This window comes from Benincasa hispida, chromosome 11 (assembly GCF_009727055.1).
Source record: "Benincasa hispida cultivar B227 chromosome 11, ASM972705v1, whole genome shotgun sequence".
In the NCBI taxonomy this organism is placed as follows: domain Eukaryota; kingdom Viridiplantae; phylum Streptophyta; class Magnoliopsida; order Cucurbitales; family Cucurbitaceae; genus Benincasa; species Benincasa hispida.
This window is the reverse complement of record NC_052359.1, coordinates 44,027,428-44,046,407: the sequence shown is the minus strand read 5'-3', so window position 1 is coordinate 44,046,407 and position 18,980 is coordinate 44,027,428. Positions and strand designations below refer to the sequence as shown.

The 18,980-nt window shown below is 36.5% G+C and overlaps 1 protein-coding gene across 1 annotated transcript; it reads right to left on the bottom strand.

Annotated features, from left to right (window-relative positions):
- Window positions 1-3,620: 3,620 nt before the first annotated feature.
- Window positions 3,621-4,043, bottom strand: LOC120090708. Its single transcript, XM_039048424.1, has one exon. It carries the CDS (start codon window positions 4,041-4,043, stop codon window positions 3,621-3,623), a length of 423 nt encoding a protein of 140 aa, XP_038904352.1.
- Window positions 4,044-18,980: the final 14,937 nt, after the last annotated feature.

Sequence of the window (18,980 nt, the reverse complement as noted above, 5' to 3'; positions counted from 1 at the left end):
GGGACTTGTGAAAACAAATTGCGTTGGTAATTTTTATAAAGACTTTGCAGTAACTGGATAAATAAATAAAGTGTTGGGTTTGTTGTTTGCGTTGACGAGAAGTAAATAAATGCGGTGGAGTTCAAAAAGAGTTGGTAAACGGGAGATGCGATGAATATGCAGTGAACAGGTTGAGAAGGGTTTCGGCTAACACTCCCTAGAATGCGTTCTTGCTATGCGATCATGCAACATGCATACAACAGTAAACCACCTCTTGGTGCGAATACCACAACTTCTAAGGATAGAACACATGCGATATATGTGATAAGTCTACGGGTCTACACATAAACCTTTATTTCTATTTATGCAATGACAATATGACATCCACACAAATATGCAACCACATAATATCATTCCCATCTCTAGGATGCATGCGATACATGTTGACAAACAGAGCTTATCTCTAAGTCCCTATCTTTTGTTTATGCAGTTCTAATCTTGTTCTCGAGTCCAGATTATAACCTAGCTCTCTCGATACATTAGGTTCTTTCTTTAGACTCTCTCTCTCGAGTAACTCTAAAGGGTATTTTGCACAACATAAAACAAGACAAGTGCAAGCAAAGAACTTCCTAGGTCATGTTAGCTTAGTTCTTCTCAACCCATTCAACTAGTTTAGCTACTCATGCATATAAAGAGAGTGAATAGATGTAGAAATAGAACTTCCATTGTATAAGTATGAAGATGAAGCACAAAATAACAATGCAAGTATAGAACAAAGAGCCTGGTAGCAATCTCTTGCTGCTGGGCGTTTACATTGTTTCTACTCGTGCTCAAAATATAATCTCGCTCTCGCGAGAGTCGGCCCGCTCTCTACCCTTACGTCCCAAGGTTCTCTCTCGAGTTTCCCTAAGCGATCTTCGACGCCACCACTTTTCTCTTGCTCCACCTTAAAAATGGAAAGGAAACTATGAATAGAAGCGTGAACTAATCAACTGGTTAACCCCCTTTCTGAATAATGCCCTTGGTAATTATAGAGCATCCATGGTGAAAGACGGCTTCTCTCTCCTGGTTGTATAGATGGGACAACTTTAATTCCTGACTGATGCGCCGAATAATTATCACCGATAAAGCTGAATGTACTTTGTGACCGTTATCCGCTGTCAACTTAATTTGGATTTGACTGTCATCAGCTTTCTGTCCCATCGCTCTTAATTGGCCTTTAACCCAGATGCGTCCACCATGTTGCACTGACCAAGTTGCGGCGATCCTTCTTGGGTGAATGTTTGTGAGCACGATCAATGCAAAGCCTTGCGGTGAAGTTGCGCTCGACCAATGAATTCCTATGATTGCAATCTTTGCATTGCGTTAACACATATTCTGCACAAAAATACAAAAATGAATTGTTCTAATGCACTGAACGTATGCGACCGCAATATCATGAAAATGATTCTTAATGGATGCAAGTTAACATATTTCATCAATGTAATCTAACACTGTTTAAGAACTTAGCACTATGATAACGTGCATTTCTGCCCGTTATCAAGGAACCTACGAGAATTCCCAACACTTCAATCAACACATCATGTTTGAGAAATTGAAAGTAAATAATTGTGAAAAACTCTCAAAATCGTTCCTAATTGTGACTCTAATTCCTTCTCCTTCACGATCGTAAAGTTGCCAAGAGCGTTGCAATGCCCTTGTCGAAGCAGAGACCAAGTGTTGGGGAAGAGGCATGGCACTGGCACAATGCTATGTTGCACGCACGCGAAGGCTGCATGTCCATTAGAAGTCGTAGCATTACGATGCCCTGGCTAGCATTGCAACATTGTCCTGTATCTGATGTTTCTATCTTATAGCATCATGTTGGAGCATTACAACGTGCGTGCCTGTCCCAAAAGTGGTGCTTGCTGCCTTTCAGCGTCACACAAGGGTCAAGGGAATGTTACAACGTTGCCCTTGATGGCAGACTTGTAATTTTTCTGACTTCTTTCAACATAATGCATCCAACTCCCACTAAATGAATCTTTACTCCTCGGGATCGACTTACCTACAAAATAGACATATTATGCATAAGAAATATTCGATAATAGCAAAATTAAGGATAGAATATTAGCTTTTTTCGAGAGCTAACAAATACCCCCAACCTAGCTTCTGATCATCCTGAGTAAGGTCACAACATACAATCATGCACTAAACAAGTTATTGCTCACTCTATTAAACGATTTCGAACTCAAGTCTTAATAGTCTTTAGAGTTATGCAAGTAATCACCTTAATAAATTGAATTCAAGCACTCAATTGAAATTCATTGTAAAAGATTCTTTTGCAATCAAGATCATGTATGATTTAAATCTAAGGCCTTGGAATTTTTAAAATCAAAGAAAGCATAGAAAAGTTTTATCTAACTCCCATTTCATCTTCCCTCTTCTCTGGCTCGGTTATCGACTTAAGACATACCAATCTTGTAAAATAGAGAGCAACACCTAACCAAGAGTGCTTAAAACTCACACAAACAAAACTTAGAAGGCATTGATTTTACCTAGAGGGCTAGCTTTCACACTCGACCGTCGGAAACCTAACCAGTCTTTTCTCGCGAGACCCAAACTAGACACGATGGAGGTAGCTCTATTCACCTCTATCCATGCACACACACACTATTTTTTTTTTTGTACGCAAGTAATACTTTCGCCTCATTTCTTTCTTCTAGTAATTTTTTTTTTCAATCACACACTAGACCCAATTTTTTTCTCATTGTCTAGCTTTTGCTCTAAGGCACTAAAGATTACTCCTAAGCTAAAGGTGGGTCTTCAAGGTGACAACGAAAATCTGAGAAGGATAACCTATTTCTAAGTTTCTTAAGATTTTGAAAAAAAATTCAGCCTAGTTTCATTATGCATGGGCTAATGAAAGAACTTCCATTTTTTTAAGGCATAAAACTCTTTGAGTGCATCATCGACTTTCATTGAAAGGAAACAAAAAACAAAGCGAACAGATCATGCGTAAAACACCAAACAATCAGACATTCATTCATTTAGAAATCATTATCCCTATTCACAGTAACTAATAATTTATAACCATAAAACCCGAGCTCAGATGCTCAAGGGCTATTCAAAGATCACAAGAATAAAAGAATCAATGAATCTCATTATAAAAAAGAAAAAGAAAAAGAATATAGCAATTTAATCTCAATCGATACCAAGTATTTAGCAACATACCAAAAAAAAATTTGGAGCATTTATGTACAAGACAAAAAAACATGCTTCGCTCCAACCCCAACTTTGAAAACATATATTGTCCTCAATGTATTTCAAAGCTAAAAATCATGCATAAGGACATAGAGATGGAGAGGAACAGAGAACTCCCTTGGATTTGAACGCAAGCATAGATTGACATGCTGATCACTAAACATAGAGCCAAAATTGTCTTGTAAAGAGAAAAAGAACAGTCAAATTTTTTTTTTCAGTTATTGCTTCTTTTTTTAGTGTATATATATATATGAAAGAAAGGGCAAAAATAAGAAAAAGGAAAAACAAAACTAAAAATTAAAGAAAAAGGAAAAGAAAGTAGGTAAATTTGTCACATGAGTGCCTCCAGGAAGCGCAAATTTTTATTGTTGGTTGCTCAACGTTGGGTGAGGATGGGCTCAAGTGTACGAGGTTAAAGTCAAAACCAGGCCCAAGTGAGCAAGGTTCACTTCCCCTTCATTAAAGATTTTGAGACGGTGCCTATTCACCTTGAATTCTTTTCCTATGTCCAAGCTTCTAATCTCCACTGCACCATAGGGAAAAACATTAACAACTTCAAATGGTCTAAGCCCCTTGGATTTAAGCTTACCTAGCATGAGTTGGAGGCATGAATTGAAAAGAAATTTTTTTTGACCAACCCTAAAGTCTTTCCTTACGAGACCGTCATGAACTAGTTTGGCTTTCTCCTTGTAGGTTCTAGAGTTCTTGTAGGCTTCACGTCTCAACTTTTCCAATTCTTGAAGTTCAAGGAGCCTTTCTTCATCAGCTTGGGCTAAATTCATATTACACTGTTTGACCATCTTGTAAACCTCGTACTCCATTTTTCCTACAAAAGTGAGTAACAAGCGTGTTAAGTAAAATTATGAAAGGAGGTAAATAAAGTAGGAAGATGGAGGAAGAAAATTTAAAGTGTTAAAAACACTTAGTCAAGGGTAAGTTTTAGATAATATAACAAGTGAAAATTGGCTACGTATGGAAGCAAAGTGTAGGCATGCATTGATGGAGAAGTGTGGACACATGAGGTTGCATGTGTAGCAACCAAGGCTTGTAAAGGCTAAGTGTTAAAGACCAGGATAAGCTATGCATTGGTACTAAGGATGAACGCATGAGTTGAAAGACATGATGCGTTGATAAGGCTTACGGCAGCCAAGGGGCTTGTAGGGTATTTAGGCGCTGGGCGTTGGAGATGCGTGCGCTGGACGGTCGTGTAGTAAATAAGTGGCACTACACGATGAGGTATGCAATCGTCTAGCAAACGACTGGCGCTACATGATAAGGTATGCGATTTTCTAGCAAAAACTGACACTACGCGATGAGGTAAGAGATTGTGTAGCAAATGCGCGGATTAAGCGATGCGATAGGCAATCGTGTGGTAAATTGCGGTGCTAGATGATACGAAGGGTCACGCTAAGCGATAACGCTATGCGTTGGACGATAGCATTAAGCGACGAGGCGTTGGCACTGCACAATCGGTATCAGTGTTAGACGATGAGCTGCACGATAAGCGCTATATGATAGACATTAGGCGCTGGAAGCTAGATGATAGGCGCTGGGCACTAGACGATGGAGTATGCGATGTGTGCAAGACGTTGAAACTCGATGCACGCTAAAGTTATGCTATGAAATAAGAGGCCTGATGCTTGCTTGATATGATAATACTAAGCTATGTGTGGGCTAGGAAATGTGTTGGCTTAGGAGTATGCGACCAAAGGGGGGGGGGACGTAATAACCTCTAAGTGAGCTATGCGTTAGCCAGATTGGGCAATGCATTGTGGAGAAAGCATGCGGCCATATGATTGCAAGCGTTGGCTTGAGAGCTGACCCTTGCGTCGATAACCAAGAGGAAAGGATCATCTTAGTGATTGATCAGCTAAGCCAGCTGTCATACTCAGGTTTGATATTATCCTTTAAGGATGAGGTGGCAGCTTGATGTTAAAAGGAGAACATACAGCTGCTAGTTTAAAAAGGAAGCTCGAATTCAAAGAGAGGGTTGGAGAAATTCGCTCGTGAAAATGGAGTAATTCTAAAGCCATTCAAACCCTGAGTATGTCTAGTTGTTGAGGTTGAAATGCCGAAAGGAGATTCTTGTGGAATCAAGCTGGAGAATGAAGAATCCGACTGAAGGTCGAATTTTTGGGTAAGTTGGGACAGTCTTAATGATATAAGAATTTCGGCTCAACCACAAGGAATTCTGAGCTGAAATTTTAAGTTAAGCTTGCTAAGACATTTTAGAGAATGTTTGTAGAAGGAAATTTCTTAATAAAAGGCCTAGAAAATTAGTTATTAAAATTTAAATTTAAATCTGGAATCTTGATCAAGAAGGTAGCTGCTTGGGTTGAATAAGCAAGCAGCTTTAAGAACTTGACGATGATGTTGAGCACATGCATTGGAGGCTGAATTGGCACAAGGACACGCTGGGAAGCATTAGATCATGCAATGCATATTGAAGCCGTAAGCGTAAGTGTTATGTGGGCGTTGGATCCTGCGGGCAGGCGCACAAGGTATTAGGGCAAGGTTGCGTTGGAGTTTATGGGCTCAACCAGATGAACGCATGGAGCATACGTTGATGTGCCATAAGACGGACGCATGAGCTAAACGATGGGCGCAATGGTTTCTATGCGATTCTCCATGGGCACGACCAGATGAATGCATGGGGCATGCATTGATGTGCCACAAGATAAGCGCATGAGCTAAATGATGGCACAAAGGTTACTATGCGATGGGCCATGCGATGGGTAGTAGCCGTAGGCTGAAAGCATGGTCGCATAGGAGGCTTGAACGCCTAAAGCAAGGCATGGACGCAAGCCATGGATGCATGGTAATGAAGTTGCTGCCTAGTCAAGTTAAGGCCTAAGAATTTGGCTAAGTGTTCAACACGCAGTGAGCATATACATGAAGAGGATTGCTAAAGACCGTGAGTGATTCTAAATACTTTAAATGTTTTAAGTAAATTGCTAATGCTTATAAATGTCTAACAATGCATGTTTACTGAAAGCTATTTATGACAACTATTCTTAAATAGTTACCAAGCAATGCATCTCACATTAATGTTATGCTTATGCTATGCTTTTCAATGAACATGAGGATGCGTTAGTATAGAATGCTTTTGGGGTAACTAAGTCATTAAGAGATAAGAATATGCAAGTTCAGTATGAGTAGCTCAGTACTGAAGTACTAGATGAGAAGGTACTGAAGCTCAGTCTTAGAATTTGAATAGCTTAATATTGAAGGAATAGAATTTGAATAGCTCAGTATTGAAGGACTAGATGAGAAGGTACTGAAGGACATGGAGAAGGTATCCAAGTAGCTCGATACTGAAGGATATGGAGAAGGTATCTGAGCAGTAGTACCTAAGGTATGACGGTACTTCAACTAGAATCACACGAATGTAAGAAAAGTTGTTATTGGCAGTGTTGAGATCACTCCACATTAGCTATAGATTGACGTTGAGGAATTAAGTAAAGGTTCTCTCTCAACTAAGGATGCAAATTATGTTTTAGGAAGTGAACAAAAGAGTTCCTTCCCAGTTAAGTAAAAATGCAGTAAGGAATGATAAAGAGTGAGCAAAAGGGCCACTCTAGACTAATAGACTAAGGCATAGTCCAACAAAGCATGAAAAGTTCTACGTGATGTTAATGATGACATGAATAATAGTTGCCAAGTTTATGTTTTCAGTTAAAGCTTTCAGTTTTAATATCAAATTTATGTATGAAAGTTATGCTTCAAATATTAGTAACTCACTGGGCTTTTAGCTCATGTTTTCAAATGTTTTCCTTTCAGGTAACGGTCAATTCCCAAAAGACTTCTCTGTTGCTGCTCTGCCACTCAAAGAGTAAGGTTGAAGGAAGCTTAATTGAAGACCTGTATTAATTAGTACACATATGTCTGTCATATAGGGACTGGTATGCTAGATGGGGCTCACTAAATTGTAATATTCATGTAAGAACAATGCTATGAAACCCTGTAATGTAAATGTGTTATGTTTTGAGTTATTTTGTTTAGTATTTTATTGAAATGTACGTATTTAGGGTTTGAGCAAATTTAACAGGTTAGATAGGCAGTAAGTGCCAGCAAAAGGGTTGGTAACTGCTGCAGTCACCACTCCATCTAGGTTAAGAGGGTAATCTGGAGCGGGGTGTGACAGATCCAGTATCCCTTGTGCGAGATCTCGACCGAAAGGTGGCACACCTTGCCATAGACAGCATAAAGAACATCGTCCTGATAAGGGTTTTGTAAGCTATCTTATATACCCATAAAGCATCATCAAGGCGCGTGCTCCAATCCTTCCTTTTGGGGTTGACCGTCTTTTCCAAAATACTCTCTACCTCTCTGTTGGATATCTCAGCTTGACCATTCGTCTGAGGATGGTAAGGAGTGGCCACTCGATGATGAACTCCATACTTTCTCAAAAGTGCCTCAATGGTCCGATTACAAAAATGGGTACCTTGGAAATTGATAATAGACCTAAAATATGTTAGCCTTGAGAAAACTTGAAACAACAACAGAGTTGTTAGTCCTAGTGGGGATAGCCTCAACCTAATTTGATACATAATCGACTGCCACTATCAAAATTTTCCTAGTCGTTCTATTGGGACTAAAATGGCCATCACATGCTAGTTCATGAAAAAATGGTAACACGAACTCAAATTCTTCATCTAGAACACATCTTCTTACTATTTGGTCAGAACAAATCTTCCAAAGGTAAGAAGGGTCCTAAAGAAAGTATTTAGAGTCACTATATAGTTTAGCTCTCCTAGAAGAAGACGTGATGAGGGAACTTACCATTCATTAGGAAGTTTTCCATGTCAACAGACCATGGTATCGAAATGGTTACCTGGACAAGTGCTCGTCAGGGAAGTCCTCTCTCATCGGTGTTTCGTTTTCTTCTTGCATTATCCTGCTCAGATGATCTGCTACTAAATTATATGCTCCATTTATATCTTTGATTGACAAGTTGAATTCTCGAAGGAGAAGGACCACCAAACAAGTCGAGGTTTGGACTTCTTCTTGGTCATAAGGTACCTAAGAGAAGAGTAACCAGTATAGATTGTAACAGGAAAACCAAGAATGTAAGAATGAAATTTATCCAATGTAAAGACAATAGCAAGAAACTTATTTTCAGTTGTGGTGTAGTCGGCTTGAGAGTTCTTGATATGAAATAGTTGACCTGATTCTTTTTATCAACCCTCTACCCCAAAACTGCTGCAACTACTAGGTTGCTAGCATAGCAAATGATTTCAGACAGAATGTCTCATCGTGGAGGTTGTAGAATTAGGGTGGTAGTCAACTTCTCCTTCAAAGTATCAAAAGCTTTCTGGCATTTCTTGTCAAACTCAAATTGGACATCTTTTTGTAGCAAGGTGGATAGAAAGAGAGCAATCTTCGAAAAGCCTTGATAAAGTGGCTGTAAAAACCTACACTTCCAAGAAAAGAACGAAATTCCCTAATGCATGTAGGGTAGAGAAGGTTAGTAATCACATCTATCTTAGCTTTATCAACTTCAATGCCCTTGGATGAAACAAGATGACCTAACACAACACATGAGAAGCCATAAAACGACACTTTTCTTAATTGTGAACTAGGTTCGTTTCAATGCAATGTTCCATGATCAGACTAAGGTTGTGCAAACAATCCTCAAAAGAATCTTCACAAACGGTAAAATCATCCATAAAGACCTCTATACACTTTTCAATAAAATTTGAAAAAATACTCATCATACACCTTTGAAGCGTACCTGGGACATTATAAAGCCCAAATGGCATCCTCCTAAAGGCGTAGATCTCGTGCAAGTGAAGGTCGTCTTTTCTTGATCCTCTTGAGCAATCAAAATTTGGTAGAAACTTGAAGATCCATCTAGAAAGCAAAAGAATGGTTTCCCAGCTAGCCATTCCACCATCTATTCAAGAAAAGGAATTGGAAAATGATACTTTTTTGTTATCTCATTGAGTTTTCAAAAATCGATGCACATCCTTCAACCGTTCTAAACTCGCAGTGGCACCATCTCTCCCTTGTTGTTCTCAACTATTTTCATGTTGGTCTTCTTAGGCACCATATGAATTGGACTTACCCACTTACTGTCAAAACTGGGTAAATAATGCTAGCTTCATTAAGCTTGATGATTTCCTTGAAACTACCTTCTTCATTGTGGGATCGAGCCTCCTTTGAGGTTGTATTGTGACTTTGGCTTCATCCTCCAAAGTGATCCTATGCATACAAAAGGAAGGACTTATTCCCTTGATGTCGTAAAGGGTCCACCGAATAGCTTTCTCGAATGTTCTCAACATCTCCACAAGAGAACCTTATTGGGTAGGTGTCAGTTCTCTTGAGATTATTACAGGAAAGGTGTTCCCCTCGCCTAGGTACACGTACTTTAGATGATTAGGGAGAGCCTTTAGCTCAATCCCTTGTACTTACGAATTACAAAGAACAATGTTAGAAGAAGAATTATCATTTTTTCCAATATCAATAGAACAAAGAGATAGAGCATGTGAAGAAACATTTGAATCCAAGTCAATATATGGGGCCATCAACTCATCAAAACTATCATCATTAGACAAAACAATCTCATTCATAAAATCATGAGTTTCAATCATGCATAAAGACAAATATTCTTCCGAGAACTTTATGGCATCATACATGTTAAACTATCATGGCATCATCTTGGCAACTTAAAATGTAGTTCAAATAAGTTACATTATGTTTAGAAAAAACAAGCACCTGAATTTTTTTCAATCAGTACACTTAAGAATGCTGACAAAAGAGCATAGGAGGACTTCAGAGTACCCCTAATAAAATTCAAAGCAATCTTATAGCCTCTTCAAGTCTTATTGTAACTTACATTCACACTGTTTTCATATAGTTAACAACATCATGTGGACGACATGGAACCTTGTCATTCATTCTAAAAAAGACTGTGCTCACTTAGCAATAATCCAGGACATTACTTGCTTATAATCATCTTTAACAAGGCCGGTAGCACATTGGTGGATATTTGTGAACTTATGGACCATCCATACCCCACTTTTCTTATACACCAATGCACGTAGATACCAACCACAGGACAAATCCTTCCACCGAATATAAAATGATGTACGATTTAACCTGATTGCAGTAAGTTCAAAATTATTATTAAAAGCAATAAAAAAATAACTTTTTTCAATATAGATTTGCTCCTAAAAAGTGAACCTTCTTTTATAGAAATTTCAAATTGAGAGGATTCAAAAGCTTCAAAATCAATTATTTTGGTATTCCGATCTAACTGTTGGACAGAATACTCTATTCTAGCTAACGCACTATTCAAATACACTGTATTTCTAGAAGTACCAGACGATACGGTGTCAACTATTCAAATACACTGTAGTTCTAAAAGTACCAGATGATACGGTGTCAAGTTACACATAAATCATTATGTGGGAATTTTGATAAAACTAACATAAGCCACAAAACATCCTTATCTTCAATAATTCGAATAAGATTTGAATTATTGGAATCATCCCAATAAATTGTCAAACGAGACATGAAGAGATTGGAAGACCAAAAAAGCTTACCTTGAATGCAATCAACAAATTGTTGGAACAAAGAATCTAATGGTATATAAACCTCAACAACATGATAATAGTGATATTGTAAACTTTCATTCCATGTACCATAAAAATAATCCTCACTCATTGTAGAGTCATAGTAAAAAAAGAAAGATTAAAACAGTAGATAATTACTTGTATATATAAATACAGATTTTTATTGAGATGTTGATAAAATGAAGAGTATATCCAGAATAATAAAATAATATAATAATGTAATAAGATGATAGTGAATATAAGATGATTAAAAAAAATACAAAAAATGATAAGTAAAATCCTAATCATAATAAAAAAATTTTAATTCGAATATTAAACAACAAAAAAAAAAACAAATAAGTTAATGAAAAATCTAAATATATATTATAAATTAAAATCAAAATGGTAATAAATAAATTAAAGATTGATTAATTATGAATATTTTGAAAAAGTGATTAAATTAAATCAAATATGATATGAAACCACCAATTCAAATTTCAAAATGGGAGAAAATCTGACACCTTTATCTCCTAAATTCGTTAGGTTAAAATTCCATAACTGACGATTCTAATAGGGGTGTTCAAATAACCCGACAACCAAAACAATCCAGACTACCCAACCCAAAATGTAAAGGTTAGGTTGGGTTAGTTTCGTTTTTGGATTAGGTTGGGTTAAACTTTTTCTATTTTTGTGGGGTTGAGTTGGGTCATGGGTTGACTAAAAAGAAATTTGGGTTGATCCAATCCAACCCGAAATTTATATATGTGAATAAAATACATACATACATACATACATACATATTATAAGTATATATATATATATATATATATATATATATACATAAACATATATATCTTTGTTTAAAGTTTGATTACTTTGTGTTGATTAATGTGTGGATTTTTAATATTTTTTCTTTTAAAATTGTTATGATATTTGTCTTTGTCTAAAGTTTGCAATAAATATCATAAATATTTGGTATTTAGCATTTGAATTTTATGAGATTTTAGTTATTAGTCATTTGTTGTATATAAATTTACATATTTATAATTGAAAAGAAAAATAAATTATATCCGACAACCCAACCCAACCCAAATTTTAAGGGATGGGTTTGGTTGGGTTGGAGATTTTTTTTTGGGTCTTTTGGGTTGCCAACTCAACCAACCCAAATTTTTAGGTTAGTCCAAAAAATACACTAACCCAACCCAATCCAACCCATGTACACCCCTAGATTCTAATTACACTGTATTTTTTATTGAGAACTGATACACGGTTTCATAACTGATAATTTCATTTACATAGTATTTCTATTGTGAATTGATATATGGTATAGTAATTACACAGTAATTTTAAAAGTTGTTATTCGACAGTACCAATGGCAATTTGGGGATTAAAAAAGTAAATGTCATGTATGTGGCATGCTTTTGTAAAAAAAAAAAATTATTATTTTCGTTTTTTGACAAAAATCATGATGACCCCTTTGGTTTTGCTATTTCCTCCAATTTCTCTATTTATTAAAATGGTCATAGGATTTTTACATACAAAATCATCTTTGAGTCATATATTTCATAAATGTCTTTAAATTTGAATTTTTTCAAAGATGTCTTTTAGTGTTAAATTCGGACAGTTTTATTCTTTTCCATTTATTTATATTCATTTTTTTCATATATATTTTCCTATTTTCAAAGTTTCCTTAATAATGGAGAGAGAAACACATTTATTATGGAGAGAGAAAATGCATTTAATATTATTTTCATTTTCACTTGGAGAGAGAAAATGACGTTTAACACAATTATTATGGAGAGAGAAAATGAGTCTTGTGTTTACAAGAAAATCATCAATAGCTCAGTAGCTTTCTTGGTACTGTATGTGGATAGTATCCTACTCATTGGGAATGTTGTAGGTTTTCTGACTGACATTAAGAAGTGACTAGCCGTCCAATTCCAAATGAAATATTTGGGAGAGGCGCAGTATGTTCTAGGGATCTAGATCATTCGAGATCGTAAGAACAAGAGGTTGGTCTTGTCTCAGGCATCGTACATTGACCAAATGTTGATCAGGTACAAGATGCAGAATTCCAAGAGGGGTTTATTACCCTTCAGGCATGGAATTCTTTTGTCTAAGGAGCAATGTCCTAAGACACGTCAAGAGGTTGAGAAGATGAGACGGGTTCCCTATGCTTCGGCTGTTGGAAGCCTCATGTGTGCAATGTTATATACTAGATCTGACATTTTCTATACAGTAGGGATTGTCAGTCGATATCGGTCTAATCCAGGATTAGATCACTGGACAGCGGTCAAAACGATTCTCAAGTATCTTTGGAGAATGAGAGACTATATGCTCGTGTATGGAGATGAGGTTTTGATCCTTACAGAATACACAGACTCTGACTTTCAAACTGATGGAGATTCTCGAAAATCAACATCAGGGTCAGTGTTCACTCTGAATGTAGGGGTTGTAGTTTGGCGAAGCATTAAGTAAGGATGCATCACGGATTCCACTATGGAAGCTGAATACGTAGCTACTTGTGAAGCTGCTAAAGAGGTTGTTTGACTTAGGAAGTTCCTTACAGATTTGGAAGTTGTTCCAAATATGTCTTTGTTGATCACTGATGACGGGCAAAAATGCACGTCATTATAGGCTTTTTATTTAGAATTATAAGGGGTATTAAGTAGAATATGCAGTGATTATATTTGGAATTCATGAGAAAATGAGTTTGCATCGATCGACATTAAGAAACTCGACTAACCCACTATTATTCATTATTATGTGTTCAATTGTTTGTTTTCATAACAACCGCAGAAAGCGATCGCATACGTGGAAGCTAGGCTATCGCAAAGATGATAGCATGCGAAGAATCTCTCCATCGCAGAGGCGAGTGCATACGTTCGACGCATAGATGTTGCGGCCATTAACCGCATTAAGCAATGAGAGGTATGGGCTAAGCACTTCTCTTACTCCTAAGTAACAGATTAAGCGGTGGAAGTATAAATGAGAGGTAGAGACACGACAACTGTTGACGTGTAGTAAAATGCACGAAAAAATAGATAAAATGGTGAGGATGTCTTCATCGCAACCCTAAGCTTGACCGCAAGGGTAACCTCAACCAACGCAAACTTATGTGATCATGCTATACACACTTGACGAAGACGCACGCGATGTGTAATAGCAAACGTAGCTTATTCCTAAGTCTCCATTCTTGCTTATGCGATCTTAATCTAGCTCTCTCAAGCTTAGATTCTAACCTAGTTCTCTCAAGTCTTAGGTTCTTTCTTTAGACTCTCTCTCGAGTAGCTCTAAAGGGGTGATGGTCTTATACATAAGACAAGGTAATCACATAAATATGGATGACATAAGATTATTCCTATCTCTAGTGAACACTTGCTTACATTGCTTAATGCGATTAACTATTTACCCTATCAGGTAATTGGTTGCTGCTGATTCTACTGATTGGTGTCCTAACAATAGTATTAAGCTGATTCTACTGATTGCTGTCCTAATTATCCCGGTGGTCTCGTAGTTTGTAAACTTTCTATAAACACATTGTTATTAATAAAATAAGTGTTATTTTATTTGTATTTACTCAAATCCAATAAACTAAGATCCGTGGTTATATCATGTATACTTAAGCATATATGTGAGACATACAAGTGGATCATGCCTTAAGTAATAACCTAAATGGTCTGTAGTATAATGATAAAGAAGGGATACCTTATCCTGGTGACACTATGGATACGACCCACTTTGTAGATATTTACAAGTGTTGTAAAGTGCTACAAAAGTCTGATCCTGACCATTCATGTGGAGACATCCGAGCGGGGGTGTCCTATACAAAAATTTTGTATAAGATCAGACCACGAGATGATTAGTCTCTTTATATAACGCCGTTGATAATTGAGACTTAAATTTCACTAAAACGATCATAGGTGACATGACCTTAATCCTGAATGTTTTGGGAACTCCTACCTATGAGGGCGGTCATTTGTTTAGTATGGGTGAGAGTTGCCAGATTTTCAACTCAACAAGCCTACCTTTTTGAGGATTCGTCTGACTAGGGAGCTGGGAACTTAGTTACACAAGATGGAATTCACTCCTTCCCTGAAGCAGGGTTAAGTAGATAAATTGCTCTCTTAAGGGCTGATTCCGGGTCTTGAACATAGTGGCCACACCCTCTATTTGGAAGAGAGGACTCAGGCATAGTAGGATTATGATTTATTGTTCATTAGAGAAATTAGTGGTACTTAAGGAGTTAGATGTAACTACCAGGGGTGTACATTGTCTAGGTTGGAAAATTTTTGTGGACCAACCCAAAAATTCGGGTTGGCTAATAATGAACCCTATTAATTCTTTTTTGGAGGGTCAAGTCAAACCAACCCAAACCAAAATTTTCGGGTTGGGTCACCAGTTTTTTTTAAAAAAAATTTTAATTTGACTTTTTTTTAACTTATATATATATTCGGGTCGGGTCGGGTTGACCCGAATCTGAAATAGGGTAACCCGAGACCCAACTCGAATTTAATATTTTTTTAACATTTTTAACCCAACCCAACCCAAAATAAAATCTAACCCAACCCAACCCGTCCGGGTTAGTCGGGTTACCGGATTTTTTGAACACCCCTAGTAACTACGGGACAAAACGGTAAATTAGCCTAACTGTACTTACAAGAGATTTGTGAAAGGTTATTGTACTGTTGATTGGTCATATGGACACACAGAGAAGAGTGCAGCTGTCGGTCTTTAGTAGAGTGCCCGATAGTTAACGGATGGTAGATCTTGTGACAAAAGAGTTCAGTCAGTTATTCACGTACCGTTGTAGCTTCAAGCTACATGTCCATAAGGTCCCCTTGATAGCTCAATGGGTTCAAGTTGAGAATCAGATTTTGGGTTAATTTGAAATGTTCAAATTAACAAGAGGAAATTCAATTACATGTGATATAATTGGTGTGATGTATGAGATACATCAATTGAAGGAATTAATATAAATGTGATTTATATTAGGTACCATAAAATAGAAAAAGAACTATGGTTTATATTTTTTATATTATGAAATATTAAAACTATAGGTTATAAATATAATATAATAAGTTGGTTATCATATTTATTTATAATATATTAACTATATGATGATTAATTCTTTTTCTCTAATAACCGATTGAGTGGGAGGTCATTGGAAGTTTTATGGTAACCATGAGATAAAAAGAAAATTGTTTTCCAAATTTAGGAGTTGATCCATTCGGATAATTCTCACGGAAAAAGGCTCAAGTAAAAATTGTTTTTACTAAGCGATAGTCGTTGAGATTCTAAACGATTGTTTAAGCGTTGACTATACGATAGTTACTCAACTAATCGTTGTTACATGATCGAGTAGTGAGGTCTATGCGATAGGCTTCCATTTACTAAACGATCGAGTACATTGTCCATGCGATAGACAGTGTTCTTATCTCCAACTTGATATTATGTAATATATTCAATTAGTTATTCGGAAATATTCTAATAAATAAATGAAATATACTGGTAAATATATTTTATATGTACTAAAAAACAACTGGTAACTTGTTGATTTTTCTGATGGATTCATGGTTATTTTTAAATATACCTTAGACATTGAATTAGATGCTTGCAAATATTCTAACCAATATATGAAATATAAATGTACTAAAAAAGATTGTTATACCATTAGAAAGTTTTGATAAAACCGTATCCATATGGTAGTGTTGGGGTTGATGTCCTAAATCTCATGGTCTTGTAGTTTTTAAATTGTATTTGTATAAACATATTATTTATCTAATAAAATAAATTATATTTTTTATTGACATGTAGTTGCATTAACTCAAAGCCAAGAAACTAAGATCCAAGGTTATAAAATGTAACTTAAACATGTATGTGGAGACATACAAGTGGATCATGTTTAAGTAATAACCTGAACTGTCTGTAGTAGATGGAAAAGTTTGGGTACATTATCCTGGTGATGCTACGAATATGGCTCATTTTATAGTTGTTACAATTGTTGTAAAGTGCTTAAAATTATCTAATCTTGATCACTCATGTGGAGACATGTGTATGAGAGTATCCTATACAATAAGTTTCTATAAGATCGAACTACGAAATGAATAGTCTCACTTTATAACACCGTTGCTATAAAAGAATTACATTTTGGCAGGATGACCATAGGTGATTGACCTTAATCCTAAGTGAGTTGTGAACTCCTCCATATAAGGGTGATCCTTTGATCTGCATGGGTGAGAGTGACCAGATTTTCCGACTTAATATGCCTACCATTTTCGGGATTCCTTTGATTGGGGAGTTGGGAACACAACTACACAAAAAGGAATTCACTTCTTCCCCATTGTTAAAATAAGTAGATAAATTACTCCTTTAAGGACTGATTCTAGGTCTTAAGTATTGTGGTGCCACACCCTCTCTTGGCCGAAGAGGGGTTCGGTTATAGTTGGACTATAACTAGGTGTCCATTAGAGGAATTAGTGGTACTTAAAGAGTTATATGTAACTACAGAGGTGTAATAATAATTTTGACCCAGTTGTACTTACAAGCAATTTATGAAGGGTCAACGAACTGTTGATTGGTTATATCCAACAGACACAAAAATATATCTATAGTGCGAAGAGTGCAACTATCGGTCTTTAGTGGAGTGATCGATAGTTAATGAAGGTTGATTAATTTAATTAATTAAACAATTAAAGAGTTTAATTAATTAATCAAGTATCATTGGAGCTTCAGTCTATAGATCCATAAGGCTTTCTTGTTAGCTCAATAAGGATTAATGAGAATCAAATTAATTTTAGATTAATTTGACTTGTTTAAATTAATTAAAGTTAATCAATTATATAAGATATAATTAATATAATGTATATGATACATTATAATATAAAGTTTTAATGAGAGGAATATATTTGAATATGATTCAAATATTAATTATATGAATGTAATTCATATAAAAATTATAGGTTAAAATTAACATGAACATGATTCATATTAATACTATAGTTTATTTGAGAGAATAATAAATTATAGATTATTGATGATATGCAGAAATGCATGACATCTTGGGCCTTTTACTTAGAATTATGAAGGTTGTTAAGCAGAATAAGTGTCGATCATGATAAGAATATGAGCTTGCGCCAATCAGTATGTCGAATCCCAGTTAACCCATTATTTTGCGTTAATTATGCATTCAATGTTCTATTTTTGTAGCCAATGCAAGAAATGAACACAAACGTGAAAACCGGACCATCGCATAGACGACTACATGTGGAGAAACACTCCATCGCAAGGCAAACACATCGATCAATGCATGGATGTTGTGGTAATTAGCCGTATGCATCCATCGCATGGGAGTTGCACTAGTCAAGCGATTACGGTCATCATGTAGAGTTGCGGTGTTAGGCGAATGCGGCCAGTGAGTGATTGCAGCTACGCGATAACGCATTCTAATGGGATCAACGCAAGGTAGGTGGAATGAATGCATCAACGCATCTACCTCGAGAAAATCCAAAGCCGATGTTGACATTTCACCTACCACGCCAGTGGTAGAGGTTTAGAAAAGGACTAACGTGCCGAACATCAGACTCAAGAGCAGTCTAATTAATGTTGTCGGCATCCCAAGCTCTATAAATAGAGGCGCGAAGAGCTGAAATTCGATCATCCAGAGATTATCCCTCAATTGGGATTTTCCCCATGATCCAAACAAACGCATGAGAAGATGGCGAGAGTTCTTCACCTCCTTCATCCATTCCGAGTGACGATCGGAGCCTCGACCGGAGTTAGATCTCGAGAGAGTCAGCTCCTCCGCCCATCTATGGCACCACCGGCAGCCTTGATGCATATCCATTGGAAGCAAAGTTTTGCTTTCAGTTGGTCATTTCTTTTTCCTTTCTTTTCCTATATTGTATTGTATGACATTTTGACTTAAGAAATTAATACAATCTGTTTTCAATGCATTTCTCTTCGACTCCATCTCCATCTTCTTGCTTAACATTTTTACTTTCATTGTAACACTTAGTGGGAGTGCTTGGGTATTGCATACTTAGTCATGTGGATTAGGGATATGAAGCATGTAGCAACCCACCGAGAGGTGTGCGTTGTGTGAGTATGTGAGTAATCTTATTTGCTTAGTGTGAAGCTGTTGCAACGCCTGTCTATAGGCTAACACATTGCTTGTCTATGAGTGAAGTCAGCAACAATCAC